The sequence below is a fragment of the Lichenostomus cassidix genome, chromosome 3 (assembly GCF_008360975.1).
Source record: "Lichenostomus cassidix isolate B80296 chromosome 3, HeHo_3.0, whole genome shotgun sequence".
Taxonomy (NCBI): Eukaryota; Metazoa; Chordata; class Aves; order Passeriformes; family Meliphagidae; genus Lichenostomus; species Lichenostomus cassidix.
Genome location: NC_139483.1, coordinates 14454619 through 14473781, shown reverse-complemented (window position 1 = coordinate 14473781; position 19163 = coordinate 14454619). Strand labels below are relative to the sequence as shown.

Here is a 19163-nt window from a genome sequence, read left to right as displayed (position 1 = left end):
GGAATTCTTGCTTGCTGCAGGAGTTTGCTGCCGAGCTGTGTGTTTCAAGTCTGAAGATCAGTGTTTTATTTTAATTTCCATAAAACATTTTTAGACCATATTAACAGTCAAGTATTTAATGCATGTAATAAACACTTGTCTGTGCTACAGTCAGTAAATTATTGTTTAAATTAAAAACTGTACCTGGGAGAGCAGATAGTCTTTGTAATCAATATGCAACTCTGCTTTTGATGGTACATAGGTCTGTTAGTCTTTCTCTCAATAGTTAGTTTACATTCTAATAACGTTGAGTATGTGCAAAAGCAGATTTTTTTACTATGTATCTTTTCTATGAGTTTATGAATACAGGTGCAAGACATGTTGGAGTTTAATTTAGAAATTTTCAGTGGTGTTTCTTGCTCACATTCTTTTACTGCCAGGTGTTTTAAGAAAAGCATATGCATGTAACTTTTGTAAGTCCTTATTATTCGCTGACTCCACCATTTTACTTCCTTCAGGTGCTTGATACTAAGTTTAAAGTTGGATTAAAAATGTAAATAAATTTTGCAGTGTATCAGTTTGATCCATATAAATGTATGTAAATACATGGGTATTTTATTTACTTCGTAAATCAATATAGTCTAACTTTTGAATGTGACATCTTCCTATGGTGTCTGAGATGTACTCTTCAAGCTTAAATAATGAAATGGCATCATGAAACTTCCTTACTTATTCCTTTCAAGAAAAGAAATGATATCACTAAGTTCAAGCACAATAATTTCTCATTGATTCAAGAATACTGAAGATCATTTCATTGGATGTGTCATGTATTCTGTCAGCTGGAGCACTGGGAACTGCTAAGTCCACTCTGAAGAATGAACATAAAGCCTTTTGTGCTCTTCAGTTTCTTCCTTCTTTGTTGACTGTTTGTTTTCTGGGTTGGTTTGGATATGTCTTCTTGCAGGAGGGAAAAACCAAGATATTATGAGAGCAAGCAAGAAATTTGGAATAGAAAACAAGCTGTACTTTATTTCATGTCTCTTAGTTTTGAAGATTTTTAGTCAGTAGAAAACAATTTTACAAGTTCAGTAATCTCTCAACAATATGTAATTTTTTTTCTCTATAAATAGATATTAGTCAGTTCACAGCTTTAAAAGTTTGAGGGAGTAGAGAAGCAAAAAGTCATGGGAGGAAAAGGAATCAAACCAAACTTTTTCTTTCTACTTGAACTACAGTGTTGAGAGATGAGAGATTCACTTGGGTAATTATGTCCTCACTATATGACTTGTATAAATTTGAATGTCAGTTTTTCTTAGGAAATGTTAGGTCTTTTTTCCTAGTCTGGTAAGATATAGAGAGGCTCAGGAATAGCCAGAGCCTAATCCTGTATTTCTCTGTTAATGTGCAAAGCCTTGCCTGTAAACATTAGAGACAAGCAGTGTAATTCTGTACATAATCCAATGACTAAAAGATCATAGTATGGGATTCATTTTGAGGCATTTTTTGCAAATCAATAATGCTAATCTTTCTGTGATTAAATCATAACTTGAAGTAGCTGCAAAGATGTAAACATGCATTTACTGACAGAACATTTTCACAGCTGGCTGCTGGATATAGGTGCTTATTTGTAGGCCTGAAGAAAATACTTCTTTCACAAATTTGGCAATATTTGTGTGTGTTAACTGTGAACTGCTTTTGGTGTTCAGTGCTTCTGGTGTTCTGTGGACTCCCAGCCAATATGTGGTCTATGCAGTTTAACTTGGTGCTACAGAGTATCTCTGCTAATTTTGATGCCTTCCTATCTAGTGGAAAGAAGTGACTATAAAGATCTGGTTATGATAAATGGTCTTTTTTTTTGTGGAGAACAAAACCAGATAACATACAGTTCAGTTTCTATGTCCATATTGTAATTACCAAATGTTCCAAATTTTTGGTAATTTTTCATTTAGAAGAAAACTGTGAGTGTGGCTGATAAGACCTACATTTTTGCTAAAGGCATGTCAACTTTTTATGCACAAGAATCTGTAATATTCAGACAGCAGTTTTGCTTTCATGCTGTTGTTTGTATCCTTGCTCATAGTAGAAGGGAATGAATACCCTCAGTTATGAACAAAGATGGCAGAAAAGGTACAAGCTTAATCAGAATGTAAATGGGATAATGCCAATTTTAGAATAAGGTACGTGTGTTTCAGTGAAATAATTGTAGCCCATCTTTGTAAAAATTAACCAGCTATGCAGTTGTGTTGTTTATTTTGAGTTAGTGAATTCTGGTAAATTTGTGGGAGTTTGTGAACAATAATTTTTCTTGTTTGTTCGTAACAGGAGCTCACCAGATGTTGTTGTTGGCTGTATTTATAACACCTCTTACTGATATCTGCTCTGACTTCTCAAAGTTTCTGGAGATGATAGAAACAACACTGGACATGGATAAGGTATGGGCTGGTGTGTGGGAGGGGTTTGCTCAGCAATTAAAGTTTCTTATTGAACTTTGCAATCTGCTCCACTCTCACTAAATTTAATTGATCATCTATATTAAGGAGCTAGTGATAATTTAGCTGTGGAATATATGAATACTGTTATTAGAATATCAGTTGAATATTCTGGGTACTTAACAGAATGTTCACCCACTATCTGAAATTATCTAGCCAGTGAAAAAATGCTTTGGGTGCATGTATGCTCTGGACTTGAAACTATTTTTAAAAGTCTCATCAGTATTAAGGCTGGAGAAGTAATTTTTTAATTTCTCTGCTTCTTTGTATTTTTAAAGTTATGTCTTTATGTCTCCAATCTAGAATCTAGCCAGGGTATCTTTATTACCTGAAGAGTCTTTTAAGATTTTAATTCTCTTTTTATTAACCAAGGATTAGGGTTATCCTAAGTGTAGATCTCAGCTGGCTGTAGAAATGTGAGAAATACCTAAAAATTTGTGCCAGGCATGGTAGAAAGGGCAGTTTGTTGAACTTGTGGAAACTGCAGTGGCTTTGAAATTTTGAACATGCATACTTTTCTCCAAAGGCTGCATTTTCTCTCTTTGTATTGTGTTGTGCATCCATCAACTGCATTTTACTGTTTATGGAAAGACTGTTTGATTGGCATGTTGCTGTAATTTGTGATGTATGGTAATGAAGAAATTTATAGCTTTATACAAGTTACAGACCATCTGTTGATGCTGTTTGTGTGCCCTGGGACTCTGTTTTCTTTAAAGCTAACAGCTGTTTAAGCCTTCACCCTTCATAGTCCAGCTCTTCAAATTTCTTTTCAGGTTCTACTTTAAAAATGTTTTGTTGTCCTTCTAAATAGAATAACAAGTCAGTTATTTTTAATCAAGTCCCATAGAATCTGGCATGTTGGGTTTGGTTTTTCTCCCCCTTCAAGGTACTGGCAAATGTCTATAGATAAGACAGCACTGGTTTTACCAGAAGACTAAACCTTGTCTGTATGAATATGAGAATTTGAACTTTGACTTGAAATTCCTCTTCGATTTTGCGGGAGTTCAAATAAAATACGTGGTTCTATTCTGAGTGCAATTGAAGGATAGGTTGTCATAGCAACTAAATTATGTCAATAATCCATTCTAATATAAAAAGAAACATCTAAGTTCAAAAAGCGTGGGATGTGGTTATTCATTTACCTAGCTGTAATAAAAGTTGAGAAACTGTCACTTCCATTCCTATCTATCACAGAAGCATAAAGGGCCTTTGAAAAACCATCTACTCCAACCTCCTCCTCAAGTCAGGGCAGCTTCAAAGTTTGTTGGTGCTTTTGGTATGTAGCCACCTGGCAGTGGAAGCACGGGGAAGAGAGAAAAAAAAGATTAAATACAGCATACTTCATCCTTGCCTCTGAAAAGGTTAAGCTTAGAAGGAACTGTGTCTGCTTTTCAACTCAAGAACTGGGTTGAAATTGGTAGGTTTTTTGGTGATACTGTGTAGGTTCTTTCCTTAACCTCTACAGTCTCTTTTGGGGCAGAAATCACTGTTTCAGAAACTTGCATTTCCAAAGGCTTCTTTTTTTGAAACATCCCATCCTTTTACACTCTGTCTTGATGAGCTACCTAAGTCCAGGGTAGCAGACAGATTATGTACATAACAATTTCATTTCCTCTGACTTTCCTTTTTGCCCTGCCTACTGCTTATTTATTTGTTGGTAAATAACTGTGCACACAACTCCATTTCAGCAGAAAGGAGTTGGTTAAATTGGTGTATTTTGCTTGTACAAAGTGTATTATTTGAGAAAACAAGTATTTGAGATGTGTTTGTTTTGCAGTTGAACCAGACACCAACTATCACAAAAAACATTGTGTGACAACATTATGTATCTATATAAAAGAATTGAGTAAATTATTAAGTAAATTCGTTTTACTGTGTATGATCAGGGAGATGATTTTTTTTTGTTGCCTATATTCATATGAATTTTTTCTTGTTATTTTTCCCTAGGTGGAGAATCATGAATTTCTTGTCAAGGCTTCTTTTGATCCTAATTTAACAGAATTAAGAGAGAAAATGAATGAACTGGAAGAAAAAATGCAGTCCTTACTAAAGACTGCAGCCAAAGAACTAGGTAGGGTTTAGAACTGCCTTTGATTCTTACCTCTTTTGTAAAATGTTTTGCAATTGAGTGATGAAAACTAGTATAAAGGGGTTAAAGGGTTTTTTGCATTTTTTTATTATTGAGTTGAGTGACTTTGGTTGTCACTGTACAAACCATTGAAAACAGTGATTTTTGGTTTATAACTTGCCCTTTTTTTTTTAAACAACATTGCAAAATATTTCAGAAATTATCATATACATTGCAGAATGCATTTTGTAGAACTGTAACTCATCAAATCTTGGCTAAGTCTAGTTCTGTTTTACATTCTTTAAAGACCTGCACTGAGAGATATTTTTCCCCTCTTTTCATTATCCTCAGTGTTCATTCAGTTTTCTTTTGACATTCCTTGCAAAATGTAATGTGTAAGCAAATTAGACATTTAAAGAATTGATTATCCTATGCAAAAAATTCCATGTGCAGCTGATGAATCAGGCATTCAAAGAGCAACTTTTAAAAAATGCCACCAACTTTTAATGCAAATATGGCCAGGAAAATTGGCAACACTATGGTTGTTTTGGGTTACATCTTTAAGAGGTTGCATTTTTTTTTAGTGTAAAGGTGATACCTGGATGAAAAGAAGGAAAGCTAAGATTGGGTAGGGATGGAATGAGAAATCTTGTAAGAGATCTATGTGTTAGCAGAAGGTTCACAAGAGTACAGGTGCTGTGCTGAACAGCAGCAATACAGAATGTCCTTGCTGTGTGCTGTGAGCATTTTTCACCTTCCTGGAGAATTCCCAGCAATACAATCATTGTGAGCCTCATTTCAATATGCAGTTTGAGAGCATTTTAAAGTAAGAACAGAGGATGAATCTGTACACTTGTGTTGGGTTTGAGTATTTCTCATACCTCTACAGAACCAAAGAAAGTCTACTGAATTAGGTCATCTAAGAGAGGCTACATTGTGGGAGCTGGGGGTTAGTGAGCAGAAATAGCACAGGCTGCAGGATTGGTGATGATACAGCTGCTTTCTTTTCCTTTCTTTTCATCTGAAAGGTTTGGAAGCTGGCAAAAGCATCAAACTGGAGACAAATTCACAGTTTGGACATCACTTTCGAGTAACTTGTAAGGAGGAGAAAGCTCTCCGTAATAATTCGAAATATGGAATCATTGATACACAGAAGAATGGTGTGAAATTCACTAACAGGTATGCAGTGGTACTGGTAGCTTTTCAAGCCTGTTCTGAAAGTAACAGAATTGTTCCTTTTAAGTTATGCCGATAAACTGGATTCCCTACATCTTGAATGGCAAATTTTCACCTTTTTAATTGGCTCACAGATTGAAATATTGAGCAAGACTGGCATGAGGGAAGAACAGTCATAGAGTTTATGTTAAAAGCTGCATTCTCCGTTTGTATTGCCAACTGTTATCTATTTTTGGTCCTTTGACTTGGGCTAATTTCTCTGTTTTAGCTGCAGCAAGTATCATAATTGCTTTTACTGTGAGTGTTTATACAGACACAAGCTGCAGTAGGGAAAGAGCTATTTATGTTTATCACCAAAGATGACATGCAGCAATTTTGTTGGTGATTACCTTTTTTTTTCCCCTTTGTTCCAGATCACTGTCTAATTTCTGTTAGTCCTGTATATTGAACTTCAATTCTGTGGCTCTTTTGATTGAGCTGTTAAAAAATTTAAGTCTTCAGGCTAATTGCATTCAGGCTGTTTCAGTGTGCCTTTGTCTGGACAGCAGTTCTGTCACAGATCAGCTTAAAAGTCTATATTTTTTCATCGAATTTCAGCTCTTCTAGGGCATTTTAGCAGGAGCAAAGGCTGCATCAGTCATCAGATAGCTCGCTGTTCTTCAGTGTTTTTATACAGAGCAAATGAACTAGAAAGTTGCATGTGCAGAATTGGGCAATAACTCAGGCTGAAGGCTACTTTTTTCCCCTCACTCAAAGCAGATGCACCTTGGAAACTGGATCTTATCTCAAGCTTTCATGAGGTAGCCCAAGGCCTTGCCCAGGATTCCATCCTCCTAAGCATCCTTCACAGCCTCATGGAGCACAAGTTCCAATGCTGAATTACTATTTATGAAAACCTTCCTAATCAGAACTAATGAGAATTTTCCGTGCAGAAGCTTGGGGTCTTAGCATCTCATTCTTTTGCTCTGCATCTCCAAGAAGGGTCTGTTGCCTCTTCCCTCCCGGCTGACTTCAGTTTCTCTCAGCCTGTCCTTATGTGCCATGTGTTCCAGCTCTGTACCTTTGTGCTGGCCATCTGCTCCAGGCTCAGTGTTGGGAAGAAAAAGCCCCAGACTAGAGATGTCACCTCAGGAGTGCTGAATAGAAGGGAAGAATGACTTCCTTCAGCATGCTGGGTCCACTCCAGCTGGTGCAGCCAGCATGGGCTTGCCATTCTCTACCTCAGGGGCACCCTATTGGCTTGTGTTCAGCTTCATGTCCCCTGGGTCCCTCAAGGATTTTATGATTTCTTTGTTGTTGTTCTATAGCCATGTGGAATATAGTTTGCATTGTTGCAAATTATTTCATCCCAGGTGCAGGACTTTGGATTTACCTGTGCTGAAATTCTTGTTCACCTATTTCTCACATAGTCTGTAGTTATCCCAATGAATGGCAGCCCTGTCCTCCACACATTCCAGCCCTCCTTCCTGTGGTATTGTTCACAGCCTTGCTGAGAGTGTGTTCAGTCCCATTGTTCAGGCTGTTAATCAAGGCATAAATAGGATCAGCCCCAGTATGACCTCTAGGAAATACTGCTAATAGTCAGCCTCTAACTGGACTTCAGCCTCCTGACAAGTTCCTCCTTGTCTGTCAGTGGCAGATCCGGGATAAAACTAGTTTTTAAGCCTCCTGCATGTGTTCCATGGAAGGGTGAGAGCAGCAGAGTCATGTATGGTGCAGTGTGTTTCAGACAAGCCCTGCTGCTCCTGCTCTGTGTATGAGGTCAGCAGGGGGGTGACTTCACTGAGATCTTGATGGACACACGAGTGTGAGGAGCACTGCCTGCAGGTCAACGTTGTTTAAAGCCAGGGCTATGACCAATAGTGACTTGTTTCACTTCCAGAGTTATAAATCCTTATTTTTGAAAAGGAGGGCAAACATATTGGTTCCCACCAACCAATATGTTGGTGTATTTCGCACCAATTTGCTTAAATGAACAAAGTGTAAACCTTAATTGCGTTTAGTTTTAACATTTACTCAGAGGATATTTTGTAAAAACATCCCTGAAATTTAGAACAGCTTTTTTTGGTTATAAATATGTTGTTAATCTAAATGTGTGATGGAGTTAGGCTTTTCTGTAACTGAGAAGATGTACTTAGAACCTGCACGGTGTCATCTGTTACTTTCCCTTAGGGAAGCAGCCCATGCATCACTAATAAAACAGACTTCTTTGTGCTTAGTTAAGTTATAGTTGCTTCTGTAGGTGGTACTAGAAGCACAAGACTGACTTCTGCCTGTAGTGTGGGCACACTACTTGAGTGTTTCTTATTTAGTCTTGCAGACTCTGTTCTTTGTTTAGGAGATGAACTTGGGAAGAATAAATACTTGTTTAAACTCTTCTCTTGGTTTCAGGTTACTTTAGTTTGAAGACCAGAACCTGTTCTTCGTGACAGTAGTTCACTGAGGCTTTTACTAAATGAATAAAGTCAATGCCTTCAGATCTGATAAGCCTGTTGTAGGACTCTGGACTAATCACACAGTTGCTTAGCTGCAAAATGTAGTAAAATAGCCAGAAATAAAGTTTTAAGAGCTAGTCCTTATCACATAGCATCTCTGTAACAAACAACTACTGTTAAGATGTTTTTAAGAATCGTGTGTTGATACCAGAATTGCTGGTTTGACCTGTATGGATGATCCTTAACTTGGAATTAATCTAGAGGCTCTCCTGGTGTGGATGAATTGTAGGTTGGTTGCTTCGTGGTCCTTGTGCTGAACCTTGTTGTTAGAACAGGTGGGACACTGGGTATTGACTCCCAGATGAGGAGGCCAAAAGTTTGGCATTGCAGGTGAAGGCAGAGCATCACAGCTTCTAAATACTCTTGTTTTGTTTGCAGCAAACTCAACACCATCAATGAAGAATATATAAGAAACAGGGAAGAGTATGAAGAGGCTCAGGATGCAATTGTTAAGGAAATCATTAACATTGCTTCAGGTGAATATGCCACTGTTGATGTACATGTGTCACAGTCTGGAGTGCTGGGAGACTTTGATGGTCTTTTACAGAGACAAACTGTAACGTTGCCCAAGGAATTAGTGTGAAAAGTGAGGTGTGGCTTTCAGACAGCTGTTGAAAGTTTGAAGTATAAATTGTCTTGTGTGGCCAGATGCTTTGCTGCAAATGTGCAGTGATGAGGTGTGTGCAAATGCTAATCCCATAATAGGAACAAAAAAAAGGCACTAAAGGCCACATCTGTCCTCCACCTACCTCCCTGACTGGGCATCTTCACCCAAACAGCAGAAGAGGTAAAGGACAATAGAGAACTGAAGGAGTGGGATCTGAGGTCTGTGAAGAGCATTGATGTGCAATATAAGATCAAGTTAGTCATTGCTTATATGGCAATAAAAAATATTGGTTTCCTAAGTTATTTCCACATGCTTTGCTCCAAGATTGCCTATTTACAGGGCATTCTTTACTATCCTTCACCAAAAGCAGAAGAGTCACTGACAAATTTAGGCTGTAGACTTCAGTCCCTCATCCCTTTCACTCAAGAAAACCAGACACCAAAACTTAAAAGCTGGTATGGGATGCTGGGCCATCTAGGCTGCTCTCACAGACATGGCATCTGACAGAGCTCTCCCTCCCAGCATTCACATAAACATAGATGTCTGCTGGGTCTGAGCTGTCTGTGCTGTGTCCATGGTGTCTTTGCTTGCACAAGCATCAGAATGCAGTGTGTTATTCAGGAAGGAAACATACTGGATTTCCAGTAGGGAAAATAACCAACCTGGCCTCACCTCTTCCTTAGTCTGAAGAAGTCCCCTTGGTATTCAAGGCATGGAAGCTTTAGGATTACATCCTAAACATCCTTCACAGGAGGTGACTTCCATCTTTGACAAAATTGTTACTGCAGATGAATTAACTTGATGAACTCAGTACAGGCTTCAAGATACCTTCTCATCTGGGGCAAAAGAGCAGCTAATGGCACTGAATTTGTATCTCCTCAATCCAAACCAGGGTATGCAGAGCCCATCCAGACGATGAACGATGTGATAGCTCAGCTGGATGCCATTGTCAGCTTTGCCCACGTGTCCAACGGAGCCCCAGTGCCCTACGTCCGCCCGGTCATCCTGGAGAAGGGACAGGGCAGGATTGTGCTCAAGGGCGCCAGGCACCCCTGCATCGAGGTGCAGGATGAGGTGGCCTTCATCCCCAATGACATTACATTTGAGAAGGGCAAGCAGATGTTCCACATTATCACTGGTAAATATTTCTGTTCTCTTTTTTGTTTGTTGTTTACTACGTAAATGTCGCGAGTATTTCCAATAATTATGTCTTTTTTTAAAAAAAGAACAAACCAACAACAAGCAAAACAAATCAGCAACCTAATAAAATTCTGTCAAAACAGCTTCTCTCATCAAGGGCGAGCAGATAGCAAGTTACATATCTTTCTGCATGGGGAATAAGATTTAGCTCTGGAAAAGAAGGGGAGGGTATTTGTAAGCTATTATTTATTTCTGTTATTGATTATATTTAAAAATTGTCCACAGTGTTCATGTGAAATGTTACATTTGACTGTGGATATTCTAAATGTTTGTGTATGTACTGGCATATTTCTCATCATCCAAATTAATAGTAATGGAATTGGTTATTGTGAGTTTAGTTGTAGTGCACTGTTTGGACATGGGGATCACTAATTTACAAAGAGTCATTTGTGAAGAAAAGAGAGGCTGCTAGGACAGTAGAAAATAAGAAATTAGTCCTTCCTTAAACTGTCTATTTTTGCCTTAGTGACTGTAACTCCACAAGCCAGGCAACCTCAGGAGCTGGAAAGCCTGACCCTGCTAAAGTGATTTGGAAAATTCCACTAGGCATCAATTGTACTGTAGCCACACAGGCACTTTTTGTAGGCAAGATTTTAAGCAACCTATTTGTTAGTGTTTTCTTTGTGAAGTATTAAAGTTGATTTAAAATGCAGAACATGTTTCAACAACTGTGCCATTTTTTACCCTTTTCTCTGGTGTAATTAAGATGATTTTACTACACAGAAAAACATTTTTAGTGTTTATAGATTTAATTCAATCTTAATTTCCATCCAGATGTCCTTGACATACGTTCTGAGTAACAAAGATCTGAAATTAGAGAATGATTAATGAACACTTCTAACATAATCAAAAAGAAAAACAGAAAAACTGAGTAAATGCATGGTAACACGCTTCTTTTTCTGGTTAGCAAAAGCGTAAAATTAGTTTTAATGATCAGTTCTCTGGATAATACTTTTTATTTCATTTGTACTTCAGTTACAATTAACTAATTAATATCCTGGTTTGCTGATTTTAAATTACTTATTAGCATGTACCCAGGCTGTAACAAAGCTGTTTTATTTTTACAGAGAAATTTTAATAGTTGTTTGAGGTGAAAATGAATTATTGCAATTCTTAAGCAAAAATACCGATGATTTTTAATTTAAAGCTTATTAGTTTGAGGTATGAACACATGTTTTAGATGACTGCTTATGTTTTTGAAATGAAGGCCCCTAATGTTCTCTGATCACGTTTCTTTTGAAGAAGCAGCATTCAGTTAGACAAAAAAGCCTTGTTAGCCCTGAAGCCACTTGTTGCACCTGTTAGACGAGTTTGCTGCTCTTTTCTGGCAAGGGAATAATAACTTTAACCATTCTTTGTTTGAATTTAGAGCCTGTTCTCCTTTAAAAGAACTGTCAAATTGCAAAAAGACGATGCTTTTGAAATTGATTTTTGGAACATTTCTTCTGCAGGCCCTAACATGGGGGGAAAATCAACATACATCCGACAGACAGGGGTGATAGTTCTTATGGCCCAAATTGGGTGTTTTGTGCCCTGTGACTCTGCAGAAGTGACCATTGTGGATTGTATCCTGGCTCGGGTGGGAGCAGGAGACAGTCAGCTGAAAGGAGTGTCAACTTTCATGGCTGAAATGCTGGAAACTGCTTCAATCCTTAGGCAAGTCCCATGCTTTGATTTGCTTGTGTTGGTTGGGGTTGATGGGAAAAGAGCCTAAGAAAGATGCATTTAAGATTTTTCTTTTGTGGAATCTTAGTGGAGGATCTCAAGTTCTTTTTAGCTGGTTCAGAGGTTCTTGAGGTAGGCTTCTGTTTATTCCAGTGGTCAATGAAGAGCTGCTACCAAGAGGCCAAAGTCTAAATGTGACAGAGAACTTAATTTGAAATGATCTGTGTGACCCTGTGTTTGAGGTTTATTTGCGTGTTATTAAGTAGACAAGAAGGATCTTTTGCCTCTTCTGTGCTATGCATCCATGGTATAACTTGTAATACTCCAGTATCCAGGGTTCATGCTGCTATCAAACATTATAAAATGCTCTTGTGCTTTTAGGACAGCAACTGAGAACTCCCTGATAATCATTGATGAGTTGGGAAGAGGAACTTCCACCTACGATGGCTTTGGCTTAGCATGGGCTATCTCAGAATACATTGCCAGCAAAATCTGTGGTTTTGCTATGTTTGCTACACACTTCCATGAACTGACAGCTCTTGCTGACCAAGTGCCAACAGTGAATAACCTGCATGTCACTGCTCTGACCAGCGATGACACACTGACCATGCTTTATCGTGTCAAGGAAGGTAAGACTGTGTCTAAACCTCATTTTGCCCTGAGAGAGAAAAATCTTAATGGAAAAAAATCCTCCCAAAAGTTCATGTCATACTCCAGACTTAGGGTTTGTAATAGATACATTCTTCTCTGTCCATAGTGTGTGTGGCAGGAGCTCTGTCCTTGTGTGATGTCTGGAGACTGAGGAGTTACATGGTGCAGATGCAAAGGAGGAGAGGGGGGATTTAGAAGGCAACATTTTTAATATTTGCCCATACACACACATATATAGAATAAATGTGAGAGGTATATATTTAAAAACATGCAAATTATTATATTCTACAGACTGTGCCAAAATACTTTAATAAAAATAATTGTTCAATTTCATTCACGTACAAGAGGGAAATTCTCTCTGCCTGAAGAGTTTTCCATTTCTTCCTGAAGCACTTTGGAGCTCTGCAATTACTGCTCTAACAGAGCTTAATTAAATAAGAGCATATTCTTTAGTTTGTGTTATTGTGTGAGGTAGAAAAGATAAATCAGCAAGTGTTGGGGAGAACCAAATGATGTCACACACTTAATTCTTCAGAACAGAGAGCTACTACAAGTGTGTTCATATCATCTCTGTGTAACCATATCATCTTTTGAGAATTCTTAACTGTTGGGTTTTTTTCTCTGCATCCAGGTGTTTGTGACCAGAGTTTTGGAATACATGTAGCAGAGTTGGCAGCTTTCCCAAAACATGTGATAGAAAGTGCAAGAGAGAAAGCATTGGAGCTGGAGGAGTTTCAAAACATTGGCAAGTCCAAGGAATCTGAAGGAGAACCACCAGCCAAAAAATTATACAGAGAAAGAGAGGTTTGCTATCAGAAATATTTTTAAAATCTGTTTTGCTGGAATAGCTCAAGCAAAATGGTTTAAGGATTCAGATTCCCCCAAAGCTTGAGGATAATTACCTATAATACATTTTTTCATTACAAAATGTCTTGGCTATGATGCTCATTAGGAGTTAAAGAGATGTTCAGGGATAGCAGGTTTTGGTTTAGATTCATTTCAAGTTAGCATAGGCAAGAATTTTATCTACAAACATAGTAATGAGATTGAAAGTTATTTTTTTCTTAAAGAATAACGCTCAGCAGTACAGCTTGAGTTATACAAGGGACTATGCCTATCTGTCCTGTGGAGTTTTATTTATGCTGGGAACCAAGCCAGAATTTTGTGTTCATCACTTTTGTTGACTATTTAGTTGTGTTCAAAGTTTCTTGGGACTTAAGATGCAGCTTTTGTTACCATTGTGTGGAATACTCTTGACTCTGCAGTTGGGTCACACCTGGTTTTGCTCCCCCTTATTTGAGGGTTCATAAATGCTGATTTCTTAGAGCCCAGCATGTACAGCTCTGTTCATGAGAGAAAATCTGAATCCAAGCACTCCTTACAATTAAAAAGCTTTTGCTGTAAACCTTTGCTGTTACAGCCTTTGCTATTTATTTTCAGTTTCAGAGGTCAACTGCATTTGTTGTTACTGGCTCAGTAAGTGGATCTGATGTTGTAGGTGAACAATCTCTGGTTCTACTTTTTATTGCCAGGAGGTTTTCCCTCCAATTACCTCAGTTACTCCACTATTACCTTTCCTCTGTCAGGTGTCATGGTGAAGGGGTTTTCAGATTAGTTGGACCTGACTGCATGGTCCTAAGTTGGTGTAAATTAAATTGATGTGGTAAACACTTGTGACAAATACAGCATCATGTTTTATTCTTGGGTATTTCAGTAACACATAATATTCCATAAACTCTCTAGGCAATAGAATGGCAGAGCTTTAGATGTCTTGCCCAGAGAATTTGTCTGCTTTGGTTAACATCATGTGTAGAGGGAAAAGGGTGCTATTACTTTTTGGAAACTTCTGCACTGAGAACTACTGCATCAGTCTTAAATGATAAGAGGGAAACTAAATACACTTTTTTGTACAATTCTGGAAGGTAGAGGACTAGGCAAACATCTGCATTCTGGACCAATTGTTTCCAATACAGGGATTCTGAATACTGTTCATTGCAATGTTTGTTCTTGCTATTCAAGTCAGATTGTTTAGAAGTTCCACTTTGCCTGTTTGTGTAAAAGCATATGCATAAAGCTTAATTATCATCTGTTCTCCTTGGTGACGGCCACTCTGCAGTTGCTTGGTTACAATTTCTTCTTTCCTTTTGCATATTGAAGCATTGCTTTTGATTGATGGTCCCTTCTAGAAGTAACTAGTTGGGGTAATATGACCATTCTGGTGCTATTATTGCTGGCAGTCCTCACCTCAAGTGGCTGCACACTGGAATGAAATGTGCAACACTTATAGGAGATCACAGTGTTAAATACTGTATTTATGCTGACAAACTGGTGTTTTTTGCTCCAGTATTGAGAAAGAACTCCTGGTGCCAGTATAAGTGGTTTGTTCTGGAACTCAGAACTTGATAGCAAGGATGAAAATAACCATGATTTTTGCCGGCACTGAGTTTCTGCTGATGAACAATACTTTGTATCTTTGGAAAATTCCTGCTTGCAATCTAAGCATCCTTTATGTTTTCTTTTCCTTCTGTTCTCTCCATTTCAGGAAGGTGAAAAGATAATTCAGGATTTCCTTTGTAAAGTGAAAGCGTTGCCCCTGACAGATATGTCAGAAGAAGACATCAAAATCAAGTTGAAACAGCTGAGAAATGATGTGCTGGCAAAGAACAACAGTTTTGTGAATGAAATCATTTCTCGAACGAAAGTTACATCATGAAATGTGTGAGAACAGGATACAGTTGTTGAAGCATATTTTGTATTGAAAGAACTATAATTTTCTTGTCTTGTAGCTTTTATACTTAATGATACTTGTACTGATGTAGGCATTTTTTCTTGGATTGTAATTATTTTGTAAAAAATTCTGAGCATATTATGTGCCAGATTCCTGCTTTAGTTGGGATCATTGTGTCATTCTAGAAGTCTGCAATAAAATTGTTTTTTTCATATTGACTCCATAATCTTTGGTCTTTTCCAAACAGATGTTTCTGATTTGTCAGAAATTTTTTGTGTGTGTACTTTACCTGCACAGGGCTGGGGAGGGGTGAGGCGGGTGGGTGGGATTTTTTTTTTTTGTTTGCTGTGTGAATGGTAACACTTGATTTGAATATACTACAGACCAGCTGTTCCTGCCTGAGCTGTGATAACTTGCATATTTTGGTGGTTTTGTAATGTAAGCAGAGGCTGGGGTGAAGTTACAGTTTAACTGGAGCTTCTGAGATGGTCATAATTGGTGAGCTCTGCCTGAAAAGTAAGAATGCATTGATTTTTCTCTGATGTACTTGTCTCACAGTTTGGAAGCATGCTGGTACAAGTTTATTTTCTCCTGGAAATTTAGCATTTTAAATTGTACCTGAAGAATACTACCTATATTTAAAACTGTCAGTGTTGAAAGACTAACGGGAAAAGGTGTTTGTCACAGGAGATGATAGGAATAAAATCATGCTGAAGATGTTAGGCAGACACTTGCTGTGTTCAGAGATTGCATCAGTGGGTGTGTGCTGGGGACAGCAGTGCTGCTGTTAAAGTTGTGCTACAGCCCTGTGTCAGGGATTAATGTGTTTCAGTGGTCTGCATTTAAACATTTAAATAGTCTTAAAAGAGGTGCTATGTTCAAGTTGCTGTTGGATAATACTTGTAACTAGACTGGAGCTGGGACATACTAGATCTGTGTTTTAACAGAAGCAGTAATGACTTGTTTGAGAGGTTTGGGTGAAGCATAACACCTTTCTGGCCTTTAAATTAAAATGCATTCTACTTAAAAAGACAAAAATAGATGTACATTTACAAACAGCACAGTTGATGCATGGTCTGGAAAAGTGTGTGAATGAAAAAATCTGTTGCATAAAGTAACAAAAAATGTATGTTTTTGCAAATTTGATTATTTCAAACACTAAGGTATCAAAAAATGTTGGCTCAAAATGCTTTAGCTGTTGCTAGAAATGGGCAGTTCTTGTGAGAGACTGGAGTGGCTGGTACTGATGGCCTTTTCCTGTGTATGCTCAGATCCCTGTGGTTTGATGCCCCTTGCTTGGTGTCGTGATCATGTAACCATGGGAACAGGCATGAACCCTTCCGAGGTCATCCCTTCCAGGAAATTCTGTTTTCCCTTTGGTCCTGTGTGCACTTTAGGTGTCTATAGCACTCTTAGCCAAGGAGTTCCTCACCGAGCTGCCACTAGCAAGAGGGGCCACTTCTCTGCTTTGGACCAACTCCCAGTTCCACTCAGTCCCCCTTGTTTTTGTTCTTTGTGTCCACTCCTCCCTTTCTGCACGTGGTGCATCAGTTCCATGTGTCTGCGGTGTGCTGAGGACAGGCTGCTGTTATTTTTGTGTTGCAGTTGGAGGCTGATAGAGCTGTTCTTGCGTGACCAGATTTGCCCATCTGAAGGTGAGAGGGGTGCTTTTGTGTTATTTGGGAGGGATGGACCAGCTCTGGGCAGCACCTTTGTGCTTCAGGAAGGGACTTGTGTATCTGCAGCAAAAAAGATTACGTTTTTCTCATGCTCTTCAGCACTCACAGCGAAGAAGGGTGCAAGTTAACCAGATTTTAAAACTAATCTTTTGAACTGTTTCCTCCTCTACACTACACTTCCCCCTCCTTCTGCTGCTGGATATAGGCAAGAGAAGATCAAGCAGGGTTAAGTCTCCATATGTCAGTACTGCTTGCAAACTGGGTTACAGGTAGTGTGATTTCATGTGAGCAGGCGGGTGGCTATTTTTGCTAGTTCCAATTTAGCTTTTTGTTCAGAAATGTACCTATGGGGCAGGACCGATTCCAGAACTTGTCTGCTTATTACAGAGCTGTGCCAAGGATGCAAAGATTATCAAAGTTTCAAAAGAAAGTAACGAGGCTGTTGAGGAGCAGTGAGGCCATGTACTGTTACCCTTGAATAAAGATGCAAAGTTCTCTTTGCTCATTCACGTGAGAAAGCTTGTCACTGAATGCTTGCTGCAGGCAAGTGGTCTTTTTGGCCTCTGCTGTTACTGTTCATCTAGAAGGCTCTTTATGAAGAAAACTCCATTAGGTGAGGTAAAACAAAAGGGGGGACATGAGCAAATACTGGGGGAATTATTTTTCCTTTCATCATCTGTCAGCACTTTAGGTGATCAGGAGTTCAACCTCTTTGTGTGCAGGTGACAGTTTAAACTGGCTTTACATGGCATTAATTTGATGAATTTTCAAACACCTGGCTGAGAATTTCTCTGGCTACAAAGCAGTGGGACAGTTGGTCTTGCTATTCTACAGTAGGGCAGATTTATTTGAAAAATCAAGGGAGAGCAGTTGCTGCTCTGTGTCTGAAGTAGCATGAGGTCATGCATTGAATTCTTTGCCTCTTGCTGACCTGGGAAGAAGGAAAACAAGCAGCCTCAGGTGCCTGAAGCCTTAAAACACAGGGGAGAGGTGCTGTCATCTTTCTGAGATGCTCCAACCCTTGCAGGTACAATTTAGCTCTCGATGCTGTTTGCTGACAGAGCCTTGTTTGCAGTTGTCTCTCAGATATTCCTGTTCCTCTCTCAGCCTTGCAGCTGCATTTCCCAGCCTGTTGCCTTTCTCTCTACTGCCAAGCTCTTGCCCTGTTCCTGTACACAGGGGAGCACCTTGCAGTACTTCTTTTATGTGTGTGTGTCTCTCTCTCAGCTGCCAGCAGTGCTTTTTATTTGCATGGAGTAGGGCAGGTTTAGATATGTCCCCGAATGTGCTGCTTTGCCAGTCAAACTGAGAGCGAACAACTTCTGCTGGTAAAGAGGGAAGTGACAATTTCTGATCATTTTTAGTGGCAGCTGGGACTCACCCTCCTGACACAGTGTCCCTTGTCACTTGACCCAGAAGTAGTGCCTGTAGCTGAGGGAAACAATAGTGTAAAGCAGGTGACAGGTTGTGTTCGTTGCAGCTGCAGTGAGTAGTGCTTTCCTCGAGGTGAGAAAATGTGTTTGCTTTTTTGCCTTTGTGGAGTAAAAAGGGTTGGCGCCTGGTTTAGGCTGCTGGGTGCCTGTGGCAGTTTCCTTAAGGATGTAATCGTTCTGTCTTCCTGGGGACAGTTGGAACACCAAAACCAGCTGTGCTAAACAAGAGCCCAGGGAAAAGCTGAGAATAAATAGCCTGTGCTTATGAGAACATTTCCCCTGCTGATCCACCCCGTCCTGCTGCACACTGCAAAGTCATTGCTTGTCAGGGTGATAATGCTTGCACAGGGGGTGGCTTCAATATGCTCTTTCTTTTCCCCAAAATTAGACAACTGTTCCCATGTGAGTTGCTGGGGACTCTGGCAATGGCAAAGAGCAGCCCTGCCCAGGGAGGGCTAGGGCTGCTGCATGTCACTGTGGCAGAGCAGCACTCCTGAAGTGTCTGTGCCTGCCTGAAGATGCTGCTTTGTACCCTGAGGAATGTGATTTTTTTCATGCTGAGATTTTGAAATGTCTTCTGTCTTGCACCTTTCTTTCTGTGCACAGAACTTCAGGAAAGTGTCCACCACTGTGGACTTCAGAGCAGAGATTGTCAGTGTTTTCAGCATGCCTGCTGGTTTCCCTTGTGTGGCTGTTCCCACACTGCTGTGATGCCTCTGACAGTGGACAGTCCAAGCTTTTAAACCTCTCTGCACCCCCTGACCCCATCCAGAGCTGCCTGGGGATGTGCTCTCCCTGTGCAGGTACTGCAGGGAGACAGAGCAAGCCAGCAAACCTAGCCATGGGCTGCACCTCCTCCCCAGGGCCTGTGGTTCAACAAAAAACACTCTACTAAGGATCAAAAATGTAGCTGTCAGAATGTGGTCCCAAGGCTTGCAAGGAATGACAGCATGTGTTACCATGGTGCAAGCCTTGTGGGGTTTAGGTGATTGG

The 19163-nt window shown here is 39.5% G+C and overlaps 1 protein-coding gene across 1 annotated transcript in view; it reads left to right on the top strand.

Moving 5' to 3' along the window:
• The window catches only part of MSH2 (mutS homolog 2), a 42020-nt gene extending 26744 nt beyond the window's left edge, over window positions 1-15276 (top strand). Inside the window, exons 8-16 of the mRNA XM_085054603.1 lie at window positions 2302-2411; window positions 4416-4539; window positions 5565-5715; window positions 8586-8683; window positions 9707-9952; window positions 11466-11670; window positions 12061-12308; window positions 12962-13134; window positions 14873-15276. Coding sequence (XP_084910729.1) covers window positions 2302-2411; window positions 4416-4539; window positions 5565-5715; window positions 8586-8683; window positions 9707-9952; window positions 11466-11670; window positions 12061-12308; window positions 12962-13134; window positions 14873-15043 — 1526 coding nt within the window. The 3' untranslated portion in view covers window positions 15044-15276. The remainder of the gene's footprint in view (window positions 1-2301; window positions 2412-4415; window positions 4540-5564; window positions 5716-8585; window positions 8684-9706; window positions 9953-11465; window positions 11671-12060; window positions 12309-12961; window positions 13135-14872) is intronic.
• Window positions 15277-19163: the final 3887 nt, after the last annotated feature.